Here is a 22590-nt window from a genome sequence, read left to right as displayed (position 1 = left end):
TTATATTAAAGAGATGTGATTGTGTGTGTGTGTGTACGCATGTCTGTATGTATATGTGCATTGTTCCTTAGGCTTTGATTCTTAATGGTTCCCACTATATTTTTTTACCCAGTGAACTTTTCTTATAAAATTGCTAAAAGTTAGAGACTTTGGTCCTAAAACACTGCTTAAATGCCTTATCAGTAAGGTAATTGGAATAGTTGTTGTGTAAGTTATTACTGTCTGATAAGAATGAAGTTTTTTTTTAATTTAGTGTTATACCACTAAATAGGGCAGCCCTTTCATAAAACCAAGAAATAATGAGAAGTAGTTTTGCTTTTACAGACTTAACCCAGAGGTCTTGGTTAAATAATAGGATTCAAAATGCCTAAATCACCTGTTCCCATTAATCTATAGTAAAGAAATATTTTTATTGCAAAAAATTATCCTCCTAATTATGTAATAAATTAAGGCATACATATGTTTTTGAAAGTTTTACTATATTAGAGTTTCTTCACTTTGTATTGTTTTTGTTGTTTTCTATGTTGTTGTATTTTAAATGACTTTATAAATGTAGTTAAAGCTATTGCCAAAAAGTGTAAATTTCCATTTTATGCAGTTCTTCTAACATTTTATTCTGACATTAACATTGTTTGCCAACCTGTTATTCTTTAGCCTGTTCGTCCTCTGCAGTCCTCTTCACAGCCTGTTCAGTACTCTACAGCCCCTTACCCATCCCCGCTCCTGCCAGTCTCACCCACCCAGCAATACTCCGTGGTACTATATCTCTATTCACCTCCTGCATTGTTTCTGTGGGTGGATGTGTGATGAATGTGCAAGAATGTCATTAATGTAATAGGATCTTTTGTGATTTTTTTGAGTCAGGTATACATATGTATACTAAAAAAGTATTTCTGGTTCATACTAGAAATAATTTATTCTGTGTCATAAAATATTGGTTATAGTGGCTTATTATGGTAATTATTTAAACTCTAACCTTTTCCTACTTTTTCATAATGAAAGAATTTTCAGATTGATTATTCTAGTCCTAAGATGTTTCAACAACTTTCTCATTGAGGTCAGTGCAGGATCTGTGCTGTCCTGGGATGGCAGCTTTCGTCTGGGTTTAGACATTCTATTTTCTCCCCAGTGCTGTAGGTCCAGTAGTCAGTACCAGTTCTTAGGGTGATTTGTAGCTTACAGCTACAGAAGACATTTAAGTATATTTTCTAAGAAGATTTCTAGATATTTAATATTTGATTGTAATGGTACTTTCTTTAATCCAAAATATGCCCCAATTTTTATTGCAATAAGAAAATGACTTTTATCCAAGATGAGTCTGAGAGTGTGTTGTGTTAATTACAGTACTTGTGTTAACAATATTTGATCATATAACATTGAAATTACAGTCCATAGGTACATTTTTTCCTTTTGAAACCATTCCCTGAATTAGGCTGATAGTGCTAGAGTATGTCAGAGTGACAGTTTGGGAAGAGAGAAACCATATATTTCCAGTCATTAAATCAGGCGTCTCCTTTTGGTCATTTATCTTCTCCATAGCCTTAATTTACTTTGCAAAATCCAGCAGATCTAGAAACTGCAGACATGTCAACTTTGATCTGATGACTCAATTGCCATAGTTTTGTAAGACATTTTTTTCAGTGTTGACCTCTTATCAAAATGTAGTATATTCTGTTGCCAGTCTGTGGTTTCTTGGGAATAGGGAGCATTTTAACCCCATATCATCATTTCAGTGATATTTTTCTGGAACAATAAGAGCTGATCCTTATGCTGTTGACTTAGAGAAATATTTATCAGATAGCACATAAATCATAACCCTTGTCTTGGTAGGGCACCATTTAGCAAAAGCATAGGAAACTGTCATTTGAATTACATTTGTCAAATATATGACTTTAGGAACAGACTGAAAAACAACACAAGGGAAGAATGGAATGTATGACCAAATTATTTTTGAGAGATTAGAGAAAGGACTGTGTAGTTGAATTTTATGTATTTAATTTCTGCAAGTAATTTTGATGGTTAGGGATACAAAAATGCATAAAATTTGAATTTTGCCTTCCAGGAAGAAAGGATATAGTTTAAAGCAAATACTAATTAGTACCTTGCTCATTGCTTGGTCTTTGAAGTCCTTTCAGAAAATATTAATTGTATAATATGAACATGGCCAATTTCACTTCTACATTCTAATGTTCCTTTCATCTTCATTTAAATAAATGTCTTTTCATTTTTTAATGTGAAATGTGGTACCCTACTGTTTTCTGCATGCTGTACATCCCCATTAGATATATTTTTTAAATAATTTATAATGACAGCATTGTAATATTCAGCAATAGAGTTGTCATTTTCTTGAAGCTTCACTCTATTACATGATTTCTTTGGTAGATATATATAATTTTCATAATGTGTACTACTGCACCTTATTTAAAAATAGAAAGTATTTTTCTTTGATAAGTTTGGCCTATGTGTAGAAGGCTTACTAATTTTTGACTTGTTCTTTTTTTAGCAGGATAACCTTGGGTCTCAGTTTAGCCACATGAGTCTTGCTCGCCAGCCATCTGCTGATGGTTCTGACCCTCATGCCACCATGTTCCAGTCCACTGTGGTTCTTCAATCTCCACAGCAGTCTGGTTATATCATGACAGCAGCCCCTCCACCACATCCTCCTCCACCACCACCACCACCACCACCACCTCCTCCTCCCCTACCACCTGGGCAGCCAGTCCCTACTGCTGGGTATTCTGCCTCTGGTCATCCTGTCAGCCAGCCTGTGCTCCAGCAGCAGGGATATATTCAGCAGCCATCACCACAGGTATACTGCTTTTTAATCTTTTCTTTCTTGTGGAAACCTCTCATAAGATCAGTTTTAGCTTCAAATAACTTATTTTTAAATTCTCATGAAGAGAATTTGTGAGAGTCTGTAAACAAAGCATATAGTCATCTTTCCCCCACCTAAGTACATGCTAAGCAACCATATGACAGGTAAATGCTCTAGTTGGTTGGTAAATTATGTGAGCTTTGAGGGGTTTTTCTTCCTGACTGAGAGGTGTGGATTTTTAAAAAACTAACCTAAGGGAAACACAATAAAGTGTAAATGCACTGAAAAATAAAATGGTAAGGCTTGGCACAGTCGCTCACACTGTAATCCCAGCACTTTGTGAGGCTGAAGCAGACTCAAAAGACTGGGCTTGAGCCCAGGAGTTGGAGACCAGCCTGGGCAACATGGTGAAACTTTTGAATGTTTAACTAGCTTTTAATTTCTGAAACAGACTCCACTTGGTTATGATGTAGCATCCTTCTTATATATTGTGGGATTCAGTTTGCTAATATTTGTTAAACATTTTTGCATCTATATCCATGAAAGATACTGGTCTGCAGTTTGCTTGTAATATTTTTGGTTGTAATATCTGGGTGGTAGTAGCCTCAAAATGAGTTGGGTGTTGTTCCCTCCTCCTTTACTTTCTGAAGGTGTTTGTGTAGGATTGATGTTATTTCTTCTTACATGTTTGCCAGAATTCACCAATGAATTCATCTGTAGCTGGAGATTTTTTGCAGGGAAGGTTTTTAAATTACAAATTTTATTTATTAGTAGATATAGAACAATTCCAGTTCTCTGTTTCTCTTTAGACTAAATTTTATAGTTTGTGTCCATTTCATGTTGCACATTTTTGTTGTAAAATTGTTCTTAATATCCCTTGTGCTTTTAATATATGTAGGATCTTAGTGGTATCCCCTTTTTATGTCTTGATATTGGTAATTTTAGGTCTCTCTTTTTTTCTTTATTAGTTTATCTAGATACTTTATCAATTCTTTTGATGTTCTTTAAAACAAAAACAAAAACCACGGGCCAGGTGTGAATTAGGATTACAGGTGTGAGCCACTTCGCCTGGTCCTGAATCAGTTTTATAGTTAACTTTTTGTTTTTAATAAGTAGAGGACTGCGGTTTTTTTTTTTTTTTTTTTTTTTTTTAAGACAGGGTCTCACCTCTATCACTCAGGTTAGAGAGTGCAGTGAAGCAATCACTGCTCACTGCAGCTGTGACCTCCTGGGTTCAAGTGATTCCCCCCACCTCAGCCCCCAAGTAGCTGGGACTACAGGCACTCCCGCCACCACCCAGCTAATTTTTTAATTTTCAGTAGTGATAGGGTCTCACTATGTGGTCCAGCCTGTTCTTGAACTCCTGGGCTCAAGTGATCCTCCTGCCTCAGCTTTCCAAAGTGCTGGGATTACAGGCATGACCCACCACACCCAGCCCAGAAGGACTATATTCTAGCAGAATAATTGAAAATATAATAAATACATATACCAATAACATAGTTATTTATTATCATTATCAAGTCTTATATACTGTCTGCTATACTTTTAAACAACTGCTAGCACAGTAGGACTACAGAAACCTGAGTGATGTATTGTGCTATGATGTCACTGGGCGATAGGAATTTTTCAGCTCCTTTATAATCTTAGGGGGCCACCCTTATAAATACAATCTATCGTTGACCAAAATGTCACTTTTTGATGCATGAATATATGAGCAAAATTAAAGAATAGAACCAGTATAACTGTGCATTAATATGGGAATGGATAAAATAGTTTATACAATGAATGTTATTCAGCAGTTAAATTGAATGAGCTAGCTGTATATGTTTCAATAAAGAAAGATGTCTCAAAAACAATATGAATTGCAAAATAAATTTCATGAAGTTACATGTAGTTGAGTTTCCCTTATTTCAAAACCCTGGGACCAGAAGTTTCAGATTTTTTTTTAAATTATTATTTGCATATATGGAATGAGATATCTTGGGATAGGGCCCAAGGTCTAAAACCAAGTTCACCTGTGTTTTATATATATCTTACACACATAGCCTTAAGGTAATATAAGCAGTATATTAAATAATTTCATGCATGACATAAAGTTTTGACTGTAACCTGTCACATGAGGTCAGGTGTGGAGTTTCTTTTTGAGTACTAACATGACATGATGCTTGGTACTCAAACATGACATCATGTTGGTACTCAGAAAATTAAAGATTTTGGAATATTTCAGATTTTGGACATTTGGATTTTTAAAATACTCAGCCGGGTGCAGTGGCTCATGCCTGTAATCCCAGCACTTTGGGAGGCTGAGGTGGGTGGATCACTTGAAGTCAGGAGTTCGAGACTATCCTGGCCAACATGGTGAACCCCACCTCTACTGAAAATACAAAAGTTAGCCTGGCATGGTGGCACACACCTATAATCCCAGCTACTCGGGAGGCTGAGGCAGAAGAATCACTTGAACCCAGGAGGCGAGGTTTCAGTGAGCCAAGATGGTGGCACTACACTCCATCCTGGGCGACAGAACGAGACTCCACCTCAAAAATAAATAAAATAATCAATACATGTATGGATAATAGATATATAGTAAATATATACTATATAGTAAAATCACCAACTACAGAATAATGGCTTCTACAGAAGTTAGAGTAAAGGAAATAGGGTGAGTCTTTAGCTAATTCGGTGTTGTTTGGTTTTGTAAGAGAGACATCTGAAGCAAATATGGCAAAAAAAATTAAAATCTAAATATGATTGGTGATACATATATTTTTATGCATACTATATGTTTGAAGTTTTTTAATTTTTCAGTTAAATATAAGAAAAATCGGTTTTCATGATTAGTGCTAGAAAGAATTATTACTCATTAAATTCTGATGTTCCTCACAGAAAAACATATGTAATCCAAGTAAAACTGATTTTTTTCCCTCAATATTAATGATCCTAGATGCCAGCCTGTTATTGTGCTCCAGGGCACTATCACTCCAGTCAACCTCAGTATCGCCCAGTCCCTTCTGTTCATTACAATTCACATCTAAACCAACCACTGCCACAACCTGCACAGCAGACAGGTGAGTCGTGTTTCTTATGTCATAACTTCTGAGCTGTGCGTTTGCTTTTTTCCATCTTATTTCTATTTCAGTATTGCTCTTGAGATAGTACCTAATCAGTCTCTCAGAATCTCGAATATGTTCATGCCTATGAGTTTGCAAACCAGTGAGATTAAAAGAGTGAGCAAATCTTACCATCCTCTGGAAAATAATACTCTGTCAGGTCTATAGGCTAAAGGGTTGGGAGCTGTACTTGGAATATCCTAAGCAGTGTGTTAAGTGGCTGCCATCCCTCACTGCCATTGAAATTGAAGCTCTCTTTGCAGCCTGATAAATCACCTATGGTAACAGCAAAAGAGAGGCAAGGCAAGATGACTTATGAAGGGCTAACCAGAAGCAAAGATCAAAACCACCTAACAGGGATTGAGAACTCTAGCCTAGGGATGATATTTTGATGTTTTAGTAGGCATGCCTTTAAAAGAAGTGATGTTCTTAGCATATTTTCTCTGTTTTGCTTTTCAGTTTGTTGATTGATAGTGAAAGTATTTTTAAACCAAATACAATCTAAGTCCACTTAAATGAAATTTATTAAAACTCAGCATTGTTTTTGTTTTAGCACTTTGCAGATTTTCTTCAAGCATTCAGTGAAAACAATTGTGATCTCAGTGTATAAAACTATCTTACTGATTTTTAATGAACTCATTTCTCTATATGCTTCTCACCTAGATGTGTACTTCTGTCCCAGATGTTTAATAAGGTATTTATTCAGCCTTTCATAACTCTAGGAGTTGAAGTAGAATTTTATCATTGGTTTCTTTAGAGCTTTCTTAACTGTTTTTTACTATTGGAGGCTCCCAGACTATGTGAGTGTGACTCACTGAGAAACCCATAACCTCCACCTCCACTGAGGCTGTTTACTGCTCTTGATATTGTGTGAAACTCTTCATGGTTACTACCAGTTTAGGAGAAGCATCTCTGCACTGGCCCATCTGAGTAGTAGCCATACTTCTCTTTATTGTTGCAGTCTTCAGTGATCATTGTGACTCCCAAACTTCCTTTGCTAGACATAGATCATGCTTAGCATAGCCATGTAGGATAACTTCCAGGTCCTTAATCTGTTACTCTTAGGTGTTGTCTTGTGGTTAGTTTGCAGGTTCTCCCTTTTTTAGTATATTGCTAGCTTTGTATTGTACGTTTGACAAATGTTCTTCCAAAGAATGTTGAATACAAACATTGGTCATTTTAGCCAAGTTAGAATTTTAGTTGCAAGTTACCTTAAATTAAAAATACAGCCCATGTCAAATATTGTAAACTAGTATATGATCTAATTTCAAAAGGTATCAAAAGTTGTTCTGTATCCGTGTGAACATTGGTTGCGGCACTGCTCATTAGCTTATATACATTGGTGTTTTATTCAGAAACAATTTTCTGAATTTTTCTGGACCTTAAGTAACTGAATTTTCATACTGTTTTTTCTTGACGTTTTTCTCCCAGAATTATAACACAGACTATAGCTGATGTCATGATAATAAAGAAACGTACCTTCATGCTACTCATTTAAATTCCCTTGTGTGTGACTAATTAACTTAATTCATTAGTACACTCTATTAATAAGGCAAGCAAAAATCCTTTGTTCTGTATTTGAGTTAGCTTACTAGTTTTGTTCTTCAACGTGGCAAAATTTTTCTTCTCCATTGTCAAACTGCCTACAAAATCACTTTCAGTCACAGGTTGGGACTGGTGTGCTAGTACAAATGCCTCTCTGCAAAAAAAATAATAATCACACTTAATAGAATACAACTAAGTATGCCTGATTGGGGGCCAAAACATCTGTGTGACAGATAGCATGTGTTTATCATTGGTGATATTTTTAATTGTGAGGTTTTCTCTGATGTTAGTTACAATGAGAAGGAGGAAACAATAAATCAGATTGCATCTGGATAGTGCTGCAGGCACAAAAAAGAGAATCATGTCTTTGAAAAATGTTTGACATTGTGTTTGACTCTTAAGAGTCAGTCATAATATAACAGTTTGTTAAAACTAGACTTGTCTTTTCGGCTATTTTTATAGTATCCTCTTAACTTGCAGCTTAAGTTAGTTGACTCTCATTCAGTTTGAAGAATAAAAGAGGAATAAGTCTTCAAAGCATTCTTATCTGAAAGAAGAAGGAATTTTGTTATGCCAATAAGTATCATAAAAATTTCCCTTTAAAGATAAGTTCAGCAGTGCCAGTGCCAACTATTGTATTGGTAATTGCATTGAACCTTTTCGTAGAATTAATGGGAATTTGAACTGTTTTTTAAAAGTTATAATCTAAAGACTTTTTTATAGTTAGCTCATTGTTAATTTTTATGTCAAAACTAAAGAAAGGGCAGGCGTGGTGGCTCACACCTGTAATCCCAACACTTTGGGTGGGTCACCTGAGGTCAGGAGTTTGAGACCAGCCTGGCCAACATGGTAAAACCCTGTCTGTACTTAAAAAATACAAAAAACTTAGCCAGACATGGTGGCGCACGCCTGTAATCCCAGGTACTCAGGAAGCTGAGGCAGAAGAATCACTTGAACCTGGGAGGCAGAGGTTCCAGTGAGCCTAGGTTGCACCACTGCACTCTAGCCTGGGCAACAGAGTGAGACTCCATCTCAAAAAAAACAACTTAACAGAAAAGTGTGCATTTATGTTTGTTTGTGCTCTAGTGTAGAAAAGTAAAATGTACTGGGAAATTAACAAGCTAGCTCATTGTTTTTGAGTTTTTTTTTACAGATATATAGCAATTGCTAGCTCATAGTTTACATTTTTATATGGAAACTTACTTCTGGGTTTCCTTTTGGTTTTTATTTTCTTACCTGTCTCTATATTCTACTATCCCAATCTGATTAAAAATGAGAAATAATTTTTTACATCTATTTTTATATCTTGTCAAACAATGCTTACCCTACAAAGTGTCAAGAAGCAATTTTTTTTATTATTACATACAAGAGTGAAACTAATTATTCAACCAAATAATGAAAACACTAGTAGACTTGGAATGATTTTTTTTTCACTGTGGCACAAATAATGTTTAAATGTTTATATTTGAACTTAAAGAAATTTTGCCCTAAATTAACAAACCCGACAGCACAGTATGTTTTTAGACCAGATAGGATATGGGCAGTAGAAATACAGAATCTTTCATTATTTTTCCTTCGGTGGGTAGGGAGGAGGTTGGGGAAATATCTCAAGGATAAAATGCTCTAGGTTGTTTATCCATGTGTGCCAGTGGACCACAACTAAAATCAGGACTAACATTATTGCTGGTGAAATAAATGTACTAGTCTTTTGTTATGAATGTAAAACTGCTGAACTGTTCATTCAAAACAAGGTTGAGTAAACCCCAAACAACAGAAACAGAAAAAACATCCCTGGTTACATACATAAGACTTTCTGGACAATGGATTGTGTAATGGGAAAGAACAACAAAATAAAATCAGAATCCTGATGGCCCTTAGTCATTTTTAACTGGTGTTAGGCATATCACTTAAAGGCGCTGAACTTCAGCTGGACTCATTTGCAAAGTATGGAAGTGTTACTATATTGTCTATTGAAGCGTGTGTGTACTCTACAACTCCATGATTCTTTGTGTCTCATATTAGTCATTTCTAGTGCAGAAAGATAGAATATTAGAGAATTGGTTTCTAATAGCTTGGCAACCAACTGTCAATAACTGGAGGCAATGAAAGCAACTGTTTCAAAAGATTGTATTACTTACCAGTTGCACTAATAGAGATTTATTACTTTAAACCTTTATCATAAAATGTATACTTTGAATACTGTAAAGTATACTGCATATAAGGAGTTTGGTATACCATAAAGAAACTTTTTCTGCAGGTAGTAATTATAGCAAAGACAGGTTTACAAAGCCCTAGCTCTTTTCTGTGTAGCTGCTGTTATTCTTATAACTTGAAAAGTTTGTAGCTTCACCATATACATTTATTATTTTGCAATAATTGGCCTTGTTCCTGAGCTGTTGGATTCGGGGCCGTAGCACTGTCTGAGAGGTTTACATTTCTCACAGTGAACCGGTCTCTTTTTCAGCTGCTTCCTGGCTTCTTTTTACTCAGGTTTCCACTGCTTTTTGCTTTTTTTTTAATTAATGCTGTATGAAGGTGTTAACATTTGTTTATATTTTTCATTAATTGTAATACCTTTAAATCATGCATCATACTCAGAAATAGGGATTTGAATTTAAGTGACAGCTTTGGCTTAATATAATTTACCTATTAAAACTTTGTGAAAGCTATTTCTGATTTATTTTCCAAAGTAGAGTGGATGGCAAATTCAGTTTGGTTTTGAGCTTATCTAACAAGCTTAATGTTTTAAGCATACCAAACTCATTAGCAGAAGTCAAATATGTTTCTCCCTATTGCTACACAACTTTTCAGGGATATTATATGTGAAAGCATGACATCAAACGGACCTAATACACTTCAATGCATTTGAAGCTACTTGGGCTTGGCTCTTACCAACAATATAATTTAATTTTTTTCATACAGTAATGTTGTTGCACACCTATGTGAAGCAAAATTATTCTGTAAAACTATACTTTTAGTTTTGCAACATTTGATAACTTCAGAATTTATTAATGTGTTTTATCTTTAGTCTTAGTTTTTCAGTTAACTCAGAATCATGTGGTTCCAAGTCGATTAAGCTTTGTTACCAGCAGACTATGGCAGGTTCCTGATCAACGACACTATGGAAGAAACATGTTAGGATAAACAGTCTTCAATGCATGCAGATTGTTGACAGAATTTCAAGGCACAAATTTAAGCGTAACTAGGGTGTAAAAGGCAAGCAAGGAAAAAACAGCACTATTGGGTAAGCAGGTGAGGGGGCTTATTGCCAGGAGAGTTAGCAATGTCAAACAGGGCCTCTAGACACAAAGTCAATAATTTCTTTATTGACAACTTTCAATCCAAGTAATAGGAATTTTGTATTTGTAAATTTCTAGATAGTGGCTCTGGCTATTCTTGTTTTTTCATTGGTTCTGTGAGTATTTCTTAGTATGTATTGTGTGATTCAGCACAGATTCAGACATTGTATAATACCTACAAATCCACCTATTTCCCTTTTCCCTTCTCCATTAACCTGCCGCCACTGAAATCTGGAGCCAAATATATCTGGTAAGTACCCACAGATTTCCTTGAGTTGTGTAGACTGTTCCATGGAATAGTTATTTAAACAACTGTGAGCAATAATCTCTGTGTGGCTGGTTTATTAGAATTGGTTTTTGTTTATGTGTATGTTTATTTCAGGCACAGGAGTGACAGAAGAGAGGATAATAGATGAGAAGGGATAATGAAGTGTGATAGCAATAGCAACTGCATCTCCTTCAAAATACACCCATAGGGCTAGCTTTAGTTTAACTTGCCCACCTACTGAAATAGTGCCACAGACAGAAGACCAAGATTATAATAAGCTTGAGGTTTTAACAATTGGTTTTGCAGATGCCTAGTTAGAAATAAATTTAGCTTTAGTAAAATGGCTCATCTTTAAAAAAGAAAAAATTACCTTCACAGCACTTCTATTATACAAGCACAGTCTTGAAAAAAAATTAATAGGTACTATTAAGTGAAGTAACCTTGGATTCATGGGTATTTTAAGCAGTTCTTTAATTCTTTTTTTTTTTTATTTCTGTGTTATTAAGAATGCTTTCCTTTAGAACAAATACTAGTTCAGATCACCTATATAAAATAAAACTAGCCTGTTAATGCCTGTTCAGTACTTTTCTGCTGAGCACTGCTTTTCCTTCCTGCTCTCTTCTCCGTTAAAGTGAAAGAGAGTTAAAAATAGAATATTCTTTGGAGCCCTCCAGGGAAGTGCCTGAACCATCAATTTATATTGTCCTAGTTCTCTCAGCTTGCAGTATTGATTGTGCTTTCCTCCGAAAGTGCTGGAAGAAATGGGATAATATTGCAATGGTGCAGTCCTTTAACAAAGCAGAATGGAGAAAAAAAAAGTCTATGTTGAGATCTGGATATTTATTCTGTTGTTTGGTATCATCTACTATTGGCATTTCTTACTCTACAAAATAGAGGCTTTCCCACAATATTGACACAAATACCTATAAAAAATTTTCCTCTACTTTCCAGGTTAAATTCAGATGTATGACAGGAAGAATTTTCTTTAATTCTAATGTACTAAAATATACTTTTTAATGAAGAAAGAATAATTTATGTGTTAGCCAAGTTGGTGTCAGGATACTGGAAATACTCTTCTTGTAGCATTTTTTATACCTGTTGGTACTTTTCATTCGCTAGCAATCTACTTCTCCTTCCTAATCTTCAACCTTCTCCCTCTTTTCCAGATCATTGGATTTTTCTTTCTCATACTTGGCAGTCTTCAAACTATACTTATGACACACTATCAGAACTCTGTACCCCCTCTTGCTTTTGTCTGAATAATTAGACAAGGAACCTAAACCACAATGCCACCTCTCTAGGTGCCACTCTAACAGTTTATGTCCAGCAGTCTGAAATTTCTTTGTTTAAACAAAAGTTCAAAGGAATTCATGAGCAACTTGAACAGTTCAAGATGTAAATTTTATTAAGCAATGTACATAATGTGAGTGATACCTGTAATTAAATGATCCTTTATTTTATGTTAACAATTAGTAATGATTTTGTCTTACATAGGCAACAGTAGGATTATTGTCTTTGATTGGATTAGGATAATGATATGGTGGGGCTTTTTGTTTGTTTTTAGTGCTTTCCAGCCAAGTATTTCTAGTTTTGCTTGTGATTATAGTAATTTTAACCAACACAGACCCCAGTTTTCTTTTTCATTAGAAAAAGTTCAATAATCTTTTGTAATCTTTAATGTCCTGCTCTTTAGAGAATATAATTTAAAATTTTATACTTTTTAGCCAGTTATTCTGTTACATGTTTGTTGTAATTATTAGAATGAGTGATAAAACATTTCATCATGACTTCTGGAAAAGCCATTCATCTACCTGTCCTAATGCCAGTAGAATTTCCCTCTTGGGGTACCAGTCATACTGAGCATCAAATGTTAAATGACAATTTTAGTTGTGATAGTTTAGAAAAGTTCCTCAGACCCTGATGACTTTCTACCCAGTGTAGTTTAAACTGGGTGGGTTTTTCTGCCTTGGATGTAAATATGAATGAAATGCTACTCAGTGGATGGAAAAAAGCCATGGCTTCACAGAACTTCAAGACTTCACCCATAAAACATAGCAGCTCTCCTCGAATAAAACATGTGCAGGTTAAAGCTAGCATTGCCCTACTGGGTAAAGTCTGACTTCTTGGCAAAGTGGCTTGACTTTGTGGAGAAGACAGCCAATATCTATGAAAACTCTGCTAGATTAATCTTCTATAGACTCATCTGGAATGTGGCAACAGACTTTTTGAGCAAAAGCAGTCTGTGAGGCAAAACAGCAGAACTAAAGCCCAAAGAGGAACATTGGAGATTCACATGGAAATACTCAGACTGAGAGACAGAAGACAGAACTGTGAGATGTGGAACCTGAAATAGTGTCACCATTTGAGCCAGCTCTTCTCCTTCCCAGTTGTCTTTTGTTTGGTTATGTTTTAATATTTTTAGAGACAGTGTCTCACTGTGTTGCCTAGGCTGGAGTGCAGTGGCCCTTCCTAATTGTTTAATACAATTTATGAATATAATCTAATTACAGTAAGGCAAGGAAGTGCAACTTGGAAATACATAAATAGTAAACCACAAATCTTGGGAGTAGTGGGGAAAATAAGGGAAGGACTGTCCCTCCCACAGAGAGGACATTATGGGCTAATCATATAAACTTATTTGCACCTGGTCTTTTTTAAAGCCCCCAAGTCCGTATGGCTACCGTATATCTACTCAAAAACTTTCACTCTGATTCCTATTTTGAATAACAATGCTTATATTCACTAATAAGTCTTTAGTTCAAATGAACAAAAGTGTCCTTGTTGATTGATACTATTTACAGTAATTATCTGTTCTCCTATAATTAAGTGTATCTTGAGACTTAGGTATGTTAAGCTACAGTAAAGTCTTCATTAATCAAAATTGTCAGAAAATGAAACAAGGCCAGGTTCTGCTTATTTGAATAATATTATAATACTTTTTCTACTTCAACATTTGTTCCTTAAAAGAATAATGGAAGCATTATATGAAAAAAGGTTTTGAAATAGTTATATGTCATACAACCCAGTTTTTATAAATAATGAAAATGAATATATATGTTGTTCTCTGCATAGAAAATTAGGCTTGCCACATATAAAAATGTACATGAGGAGTATCTATAAGTGATTATTTTCCCATATAGATTTTTTCTCTTTTTGTATTTTTTTCCAAATTTTCTACTATAAAAATCTTTTATGAACTATAAGGTTTTTATAAAAGATGTTATAAAAGATGTTAAGTCTACATTTTTAAAAATACTGAGGCTGGATGCAGTGGCTTACCCTGTAATCCCAACATTTTGGGAGGCCAACGAGGGCGGATCACTTTGAGCTCAGTAGTTTAAGACCAACCTGGACAACATGGTGAAACCCCATCTCTACTAAAAATACAAAATTTGGCTGGGCAAGGTGGTACACACCTGTAATTCCATCTACTCTGGAGGCTGAGACAGGAGAATCGCCTGACTGAGGAGGCGGAGGTTGCAGTGAGCCACTGTATTCCATCCTGGGCTATAGAGTAAGACTGTGTCTCAAAAAATAATAATAATAAGTAAATAAATTTTAAAATAAAAATATTCAAATAACGCCTTTATTACAAGCTTTACATACTAGATATAAATTTAAACAGTTTTGTATTCTTCAAGTTCTTCCTAAGCACCTTGAGGTTTATTATATGAAATCTGTGTTTTAGCTGCTGTACAGTTTTCTAGGAGAGACTTAATGAGTAATCCACAAATTCCAGTCTGATGTGACTTGTATTCGTGGGAATGTTACTTTAATGAAAAGGTGGTTAAATGTGTTTAATCTTATAAACCAATGTTACCTTAAAATTTATTTATTTATTTTTATTTTCTGAGATGGAGTTTTGCTTTTGTCACTGGAATGGAATGGCGCGATCTCGGCTCACTGCAACCTCTGCCTCCCAGGTTCAAGTGATTCTCCTGCCTCTGCCTCCCAAGTAGCTGGGATTACAGGCATGCGCTGCCACACCTGGCTAATTGTGTATTTGTAGTAGAGACAGGGTTTCACTATGTTGGTCAAGCTAGTCTCAAACTTTTGATCTCAGATGATCTACCCATCTTAGCCTCCCAAAGTGCTGGGATTACAGGTGTGAGCCACTGTGCCAGCCCAATGTTACCTTAAAATTCAAATTCAGGCCAGGTGCCATGGTTCACGCCTGTACTCTGAGCATTTTGGGAGGCCAAGGCAGGCAGATCACCTGAGGTCAGGAGTTCGAGACCAGCCTGGCCAACATGGCAAAACTCCATCTTTACTAAAAGTACAAAAATTAGCCAGGCATGGTGGCATATGCCTATAATCCCAGCTATTTGGCAAGTTGAGGCATGAGAACCTCTTGAACCCGGGAGGCAGAGGTTGTGGTGAGTCAAAATCACACCACTGCACTCCAACCTGGCCAACAGAGTGAGACTCTATCTCAAAAAAAAAAAAAGACATAGAGAAACCATGAGATAACGACTAACCAGAAAACGTTTATGTTACCTATTGAGTTTTATGAGATGTGGTATAAGGGAATGGACAAAATCATGAAGGGGGATTAATAAGATAGATTCTTAGGGAAGGCTATTTTTTTTAAGTGCTTGGCATTATTATTTTTAATAGCTCCACTGTGTTCAAAGTTTCAGTCCTAGCTTATTTATGCTACTTCTGAATGAAGTACTGATGTTAGTGTTTTTTCTTCTTTCACAATCTTTAAAATCTAGAACTTCCTGGTTGTTCTCATCACTCTTCTATGTGTAAAGCCTTTGCTTCTTCACCAGTATTCTGTTCTTCCTTCATCTTTCACTTATCTCTTCACATACCATATTCATTCATTCCTGACTATTCCCCATTTCTCAAACATATTAACTGTTTGTTACTTTTTCCAAACCTTTTATTTTTGCAGGAATGAGCTTTTCCTTTAAGTCCAAGCTCAAATGTCACTACCTCCGTAAATATCAGTCAAGACTAATTTCTTCCTCTTATATTCATAAGACTCTGTTTATACTGCTATCCTCATATAGTATGGTGGCTAAAAATGCCTAATTTCAAAGATAGGGACCATGTCACATCTATCTTTATCTAACCCAGATGATGTCCTTTTTACTACCCTTTGTAACAAATGACCAGATGCTGAGATCAACTGTTTTGTATTTCATGTTGTCAGATTTTCAAAATGTGTGTGGCGTTTGTAAAAGATGTGTGTATGTGTGTGTGGCAATTAGTAATCATGGATATTAATGGAGATTAGACTCCATTAAAAAATAAGGTGGCCAAGCGTGGTTGCTCACGCCTATAATCACAGCACTTTGGGAGGCTGAGGCGGGCAGATCACCTGAAGTCAGGAGCTCAAAAGCAGCCTGGCCAACATGGTGAAACCCTGTCTCTACTAAAACTACAAAAATTAGCTGGATATGGTGGTGCACACCTGCAGTCCCAGCTACTGGGGAGGCTGAGGCAAGAGAATCACTTGAACCCGGTAGGTGGTGGTTGCAGTGAGTCAAGATTGTACCACTGTACTCCAGCCTGGGTGATAAGAGTGAGACTACATCTAAAAAAAAAAAAAAGACCAAGATACCATTGGAAATTTACCGATGCAGTTTTCATGATGTAGCCAGGCATGGTGGTACACACCTGTAGTCCTAGCTACTCCGGAGGCTGAGGCAGGGAGGATCCCTTGAGCCCAGAAGCTCGAGGGTACAGTGGGCTATGAACATGCCAACATGCCACTGCACTCCAGCCTGGACAACAGAGTGAGACCCCGTCTCTAAAACAAAACAAAACAAAAAAACAAATTCCATGTTGTAGTGCCCAACTGACCCCACATTAACTCACCACGACATGGTTTCTATAGGTATTTATTGAAAGCCTTCTGTCTCAGACCTTTTTATCATAATAGAAAATTTTAGGCAGGAGACCTCCAAGATGAATCTCAAAAAATTGTTAAATTTAGATAAGTATAAGGCCGAGGCAGGTGGATCACCCGAGGTCAGGAGTTAGAGACCAGCCTGGCCAATGTGGTAAAACCCCATCTCCAGTAAAAAGACAAAAATTACCCAGGTGTGGCAGCACACATCTGTAATCCCAGCTACTCAGGAGACTGAGGCAGGAGAATCACTTGAACCCGGGAGGCAGAGGCTGCAGTGAGCCCAGATCGTACCACTGCACTCCAGCCTGGGCAACAAAGCAAGACTCTGTCTCAAAAAAAAAAAAAAAAAAAAAAAAAATCAGAAGCACATTTGCACATAAATTGGCTGTGATTTTTAAAGCTTTCTTTCAAGGCAACCTATAACCTTGAATATTTCTTGAATAGATTACAGAAGTAGTATGCATAACTTTTTTAGTTTCTTAGAGGGGTATGACTGCTTTAAGTCAAATTATTTTAAGTCATATTACAGTGAATTCTGCCCGATGTATAGTTTGTTTTCATTTTAGTAGACTATAATTCTGCCAAGTCTGTTATAAGAAGTTGTTATCCCAGTCTATACAGAACCCAAATTCTGATGCTGCAATAGATGTATGCATGTGTTGAGGTGGCATTACCAACACATAAAAGGTGTTATGTTCACATTTCTTTTCCATTCCTGTCTTTTATTTTCCTAAGGGTGGAAATTTGTCATTGTATGTTTTAATGGTGTTTGGAATTTGGGGTATAAATTTGAAATACTTGTCATTTGATGAACTGAAAATAGTGTAAAATGTTAATTGTTAGATTAAAAATGAAGAAGTTTATTCTGTTCTCTGCCTTTACCTGCCTAAGTTTAAATAGTATAGGAAATTCACAAGGAATAAAGGTTTAGCAAACAGCATATTATAACTACTTTATTACAGATAAGGACTAGAATACACATTTTTTTTTCCTTTGGTACAAAGTTAGATTGGTGAGAAGGAAGTCATTGGAAACATGACCATAAAGTACTGTTGCCACAGAAATAACATCATTTTTACAAAAACCTTTCACTGTTAAGGGATTCACTATAACAATTTTTACTTTGGTTTTGGTTTTTTTCTGTTTTTGGTTGGTTTGGTTGTGTTTGTTTTTTGGGACGGGGTCTCGCCCTGTTGCTTAGGCTGGAGTGCAGTGGCGCTATCTTGTATTTTTTTGTGGAGACAAGATTTGGCCATGTTGCCCATGCTGGTCTCAAATTCCTGAGCTTACCCACCTCCATCCACCCAATCCATCCACCTCCCAAAGTGCTGGGATTATAGGCGTGAGCCACCACACCTGGCCAGGATTTTTACTTTGTTATTTTTAATGTGTCACTTTATTACTAGATACACTTCGTAGTTAACATTTTTAGAGAAGATGGTTGCTCAATTTTATTCAATTATTTGGTCCTTGAGCAGAACTATTAAGGCTGCCAGACAACTATGGTGATGCTCTTGTCTATAATCAATACTCGAAATTGTCTTTTCCGTTGCTTTAGGAATTAGTGAGGATGTAAATGAAAACTGATAACAAAATACATTTATGGTGTTATCAGGGAAACAATTTCATTGCCCTTTAGCTGTTAAAGTCTTTATATGTGGTGCTCTAATTCAGTTCATCTTTGTAAAAACTTTTCAGTACTCTGAAGCTAGATGATTATTTTTACCTAGTTCCTTAAAATACAAAAAAAAAACTTTGGGTAGCATCTAGTAATTTACAGGAGTCTTTAGCTAATTAATATATCTGAAAGAATCCTCTTAGGATCAGGAGACAAAATACAATCCATATTCACTACTTAGAGCTTATCATTGCAGATTCTTATTTAAGTAAATAAGTTTACTTGATAAAAGTAAACGTATGCTGTTATCTTACCACTTAAATTACCACCGGTCAGTTTAGGTATTTGCTTTGTGACCAAGATTACTTGATTTGTTTAATGATCTGTCAAGTGACCTTAATCATACAATGAAGAAATAATCTAAAAAATTACTGTATAACTCCATTTGCCTGTGTCTTCAACACATTCAAAACTGGTTCTCTCCCCGGCTCTTTTTTTTAATCCCCAGCAGGGACCGTTTTATGGGAATGGAACCTCTGCAGATGCACAGAGCCCCATGCTTGTGTTAATGTTCTGCTGTTACCAACTTGAAATTCTTAATTGTTTTTTTTTTTTTTTTTTTTAACAAGGGGCCCTACATAATTTTCCATTTACTCTGGGCCCATGTTATATAGCAACTCCTGGTCCTGAGAAACTAGTTGTCATAAAAGATTGTAATATTTCCTGAATAATAATTGTTCTGTGTTATCTGAGTGTATAACCCTATAAATTTTCACAGCTGTAGAAGAAATCTTTGTAGGCAGATTTTATTTCAATATATTTTAGTGAGGGAATGTAGGTAACGTAGGCTAAAATGTTATTTCATAATAGATGGTTTTAGGGATTTGCCATTTAATTAAAATTTTGTCATTTTAGAACATAAAAGTACTTGCTTAAATTTTGTTTAAATCTTATTAGATGAAATGAATTTAGAGCAGGATTTAACTCATTGTGCCATTACAGGTTATCAAGTTATACCCAACCAGCAGCAAAACTACCAAGGAATAGTTGGAGTTCAGCAACCCCAGAGTCAGAGCCTAGTCAGTGGCCAACCCAACAGCATTGGAAATCAGATTCAAGGAGTGGTCATCCCCTATACTTCAGTGCCAACGTATCAGGTATATTGTCTCTTTTAAGTACTTTGGTTAAAGATGATTTTGAATAAATTAAGTGTACAACTATATCTTCTGTGTTACCCTTTTAATACAAGAAAAACACCTCTGTAATATACTTCATAGTCTTAAGAGTTTTATTAGTCATAGCAGCTTTGTTTTATCCTCATTTTGTTGCATTATTCCTTTACTGTATTAATGTTTAGGTTATCTGAAACACATTGATATTGGCAAATAAATATTGTTTGGCATTGTCTTACGTTTATAGGTAGATGAGCAAATGTCTCATTCTATTTCTCAGCTCCTTAGAAAGTCTTCATTGCTGGGAGAGAGAAATAGGATGGAAAACAGAGGTTGAGGAGTAGTTATTTGAAAATAGTGAGATACAGTATAGACCATACATAAATCTGTAGTTATAGAATAGGGAAGTATGTGCAGTTTCCTGTGCTATGACTGATTTTTTCTTTCCTCTCCATTCCAAAAAGCAAAGATATGTCTCTTATTTTAAAATGTTACAGATTTTAGGCCAGGCACAGTAGCTCATACCTGTAATCCCAGTATTTTGAAATACCTTGGCGGGCAGATTACTTGAGGTCAAGAGTTCGAGATCAGCCTGGCCAACATGGTGAAACCCCCTTTCTACTAAAAAAAAAAAAAAAAAAAAATGTCTGGGCAAGGTGGTGGGCACCTGTAATCCCAGCTACTTGAGAGGTTGAGGCAGGAGAATCACTTGAACCCAAGAAGCGGAGGTTGCAGAGAGCCAAGATCGCACCACTGCACTCCAGCCTGGGCAACAGGGAGACTCTGTTTTACATTAAATTTTACATTAAAATGTTACAGATTTTAATATATAGTTCTAAAGCAGAAATACCTATTATTTCATGAATCAGCAGGTATCTTCAATATAATATGATTCATTTTCAAAAATTTGTTTTACCTTTCTTTATCTTTATAGAATTACCTGCAAGAGAGTTTATTTTATTAGCCTAATCGTTTTTCATAGCTGAGTCTGATTTTAAGAACTCCAGGCCAGGGCCAGATAAAGTGGCTCATGCCTGTAATCCCAGCACTTTGGAGGGCCAAGGCGGATGGATCACTTGGGGTCAGGAGTTTGAGACCAGCCTGGCCAACATGGTAAAACCCCGTCTCTACTAAAAATACAAAAATTAGCCAGGTGTGGTGGCAGGTACCTATAATGCCAGCTACTCAGGAGGCTGAGACAGAAGAATTACTTTAACCCGGGAGGTGGAGGTCACAGTGAGCCGAGATTGCGCCACTGCGTTCTAGCCTAGATGACAGAGAGAGATTCAGTCACAAAAAAAAGGGAGAGAGAGAGAACTCCAAAGACTGCTTTCATCCATCTCAACAAGGAGAGAGTAAATTACGTGGGAAGATAAAATGTACATGCGTTTTATCTAAACAGGTGTAAACATGTGGCTAACAGGAAAGCCTGTTGGCAGTGTTAGCTTATTTCTGACTGCTCATGCTTTAAAAATTTACGGAGACTGCAGGGCACCATGACTCATGCCTGTAATCCCAGCACTTTGGGAAGCCAGTGTGGGTGAATCACTTGAGGTCAGGAGTTCAAGACCAGCCTGACCAACATAGTGAAACCCCATCTCTACTAAAAATACAAAAATTAGCCAAGTGTGGTGGCACATGCCTGTAGTCCCAGCTACTCAGGAGGCTAAGGCAGGAGAATTGCTTCAATCTGGGAGGCAGAGGTTGCAGTGAGCCAAAATTGTACCACTATACTCTATGTGTACTCAATGAATACACATAGAGTGTAATATTTAAGATTTTCGTAGGGGTCTGGAAGGATTGTATTTCCTGTGTATTTTCCAGTCTGGAAAACAGAGCGAGACTTCATCTCAAAAAAGTTTATGGAGGCTAAAAACATGAACATTTGCAAGGCTTTGAAAAAAAACCTTTTTCTCTTGAAATTGTCTTTCATATTTTAGGTTTCACTGCCTCAAGGTTCTCAAGGAATTGCCCATCAGACTTATCAACAGCCTGTTATATTCCCTAATCAGTCTAATCAAGGATCTATGCCTACAACAGGAATGCCTGTTTACTATAGTGTCATTCCACCTGGTCAACAAAATAATTTAAGGTGAGTATGACTAATCTAATCTTCCCATTGTTTACTAACCGGCTTCCCATTGTTTACCAGGATTATGGTCTGTTGCTAGTTTTAAAGTTGACTAAGGGGCATTACTTGAGAACATTCTCTAATGTAGAATAGAAACTATAATACAGTCTATTTTTAAAATACTTCTTTTGGCCGGGTGCGGTGGCTCACGCCTGTAATTCCAGCACTTTGGGAGGCTGAGGTGGGTGGACCACCTCAGGTCAGGAGTTCAAGACTGGCCTAGCCAACATGGTGAAACCCCATCTCTACTAATAATACAGAAATTAGCTGGGCAAGGTGACGCACACCTGTAATCCCAACTGCTCGGGAGGCTGAGGCAGAAGAATCATTTGAGCCCAGGAGGCGGAGCTTGTAGTGAGCCAAGAATGTGCCATTGCACTCCATTCTGGGTGACAAGAGTCAACCTCTGTCTCCATTAATTGATTCATTCATTCATTCATTCATTCATTTCAGTAAAATCAACACAAGCAAAGCAGTCCATATAAAAACTAAAGGCAAGTCAAATCTCTCTTGTGCCTAAAAATTAGGCCAGTCTTCTTTTACTCACACAAATGGAGTAACAGTTGGCCATAGGCTCTGGAGATTGGAGTGTAATATTTAAGATTTTCGTAGGGGTCTGGAAGGATTGTATTTCCTGTGTATAACTTTAGCAGCAAAATATCTTGCTGGAATATTTCCGGCTTAGGGAAGCTCATTTTTCATCAGTAAGGGGAGTGGCGAGCACCTGTAGTCCCAGCTACTTGGGAGGCTGAGGCAGAAGAATCGCTTGAAC

The 22590-nt window shown here is 36.5% G+C and overlaps 1 protein-coding gene across 13 annotated transcripts in view; it reads left to right on the top strand.

The window, feature by feature from the left end:
- R3HDM1 (R3H domain containing 1) overlaps positions 1–22590 on the top strand; it is a 123068-nt gene that overhangs the window by 52174 nt on the left and 48304 nt on the right. For 7 of the 13 annotated variants that reach the window (XM_012468464.2, XM_012468459.2, XM_064382807.1 and 4 more), the window contains 5 exons: positions 655–756; positions 2504–2809; positions 5757–5880; positions 19518–19672; positions 21628–21779. In XM_012468464.2, coding sequence (XP_012323887.1) covers positions 655–756; positions 2504–2809; positions 5757–5880; positions 19518–19672; positions 21628–21779 — 839 coding nt within the window. The remainder of the gene's footprint in view (positions 1–654; positions 757–2503; positions 2810–5756; positions 5881–19517; positions 19673–21627; positions 21780–22590) is intronic. The other 6 variants (XM_012468470.2, XM_064382808.1, XM_012468466.2 and 3 more) reach the window with 2 other exon arrangements.

This window comes from Aotus nancymaae, unplaced genomic scaffold (genome assembly GCF_030222135.1).
Source record: "Aotus nancymaae isolate 86718 unplaced genomic scaffold, 86718_ANA_hifiasm-v0.15.2.pri h1tg000029l, whole genome shotgun sequence".
NCBI classification, from domain to species: domain Eukaryota; kingdom Metazoa; phylum Chordata; class Mammalia; order Primates; family Aotidae; genus Aotus; species Aotus nancymaae.
Note: the sequence above shows the minus strand (reverse complement) of the source record. Positions and strands in the feature narration are given on the sequence as shown.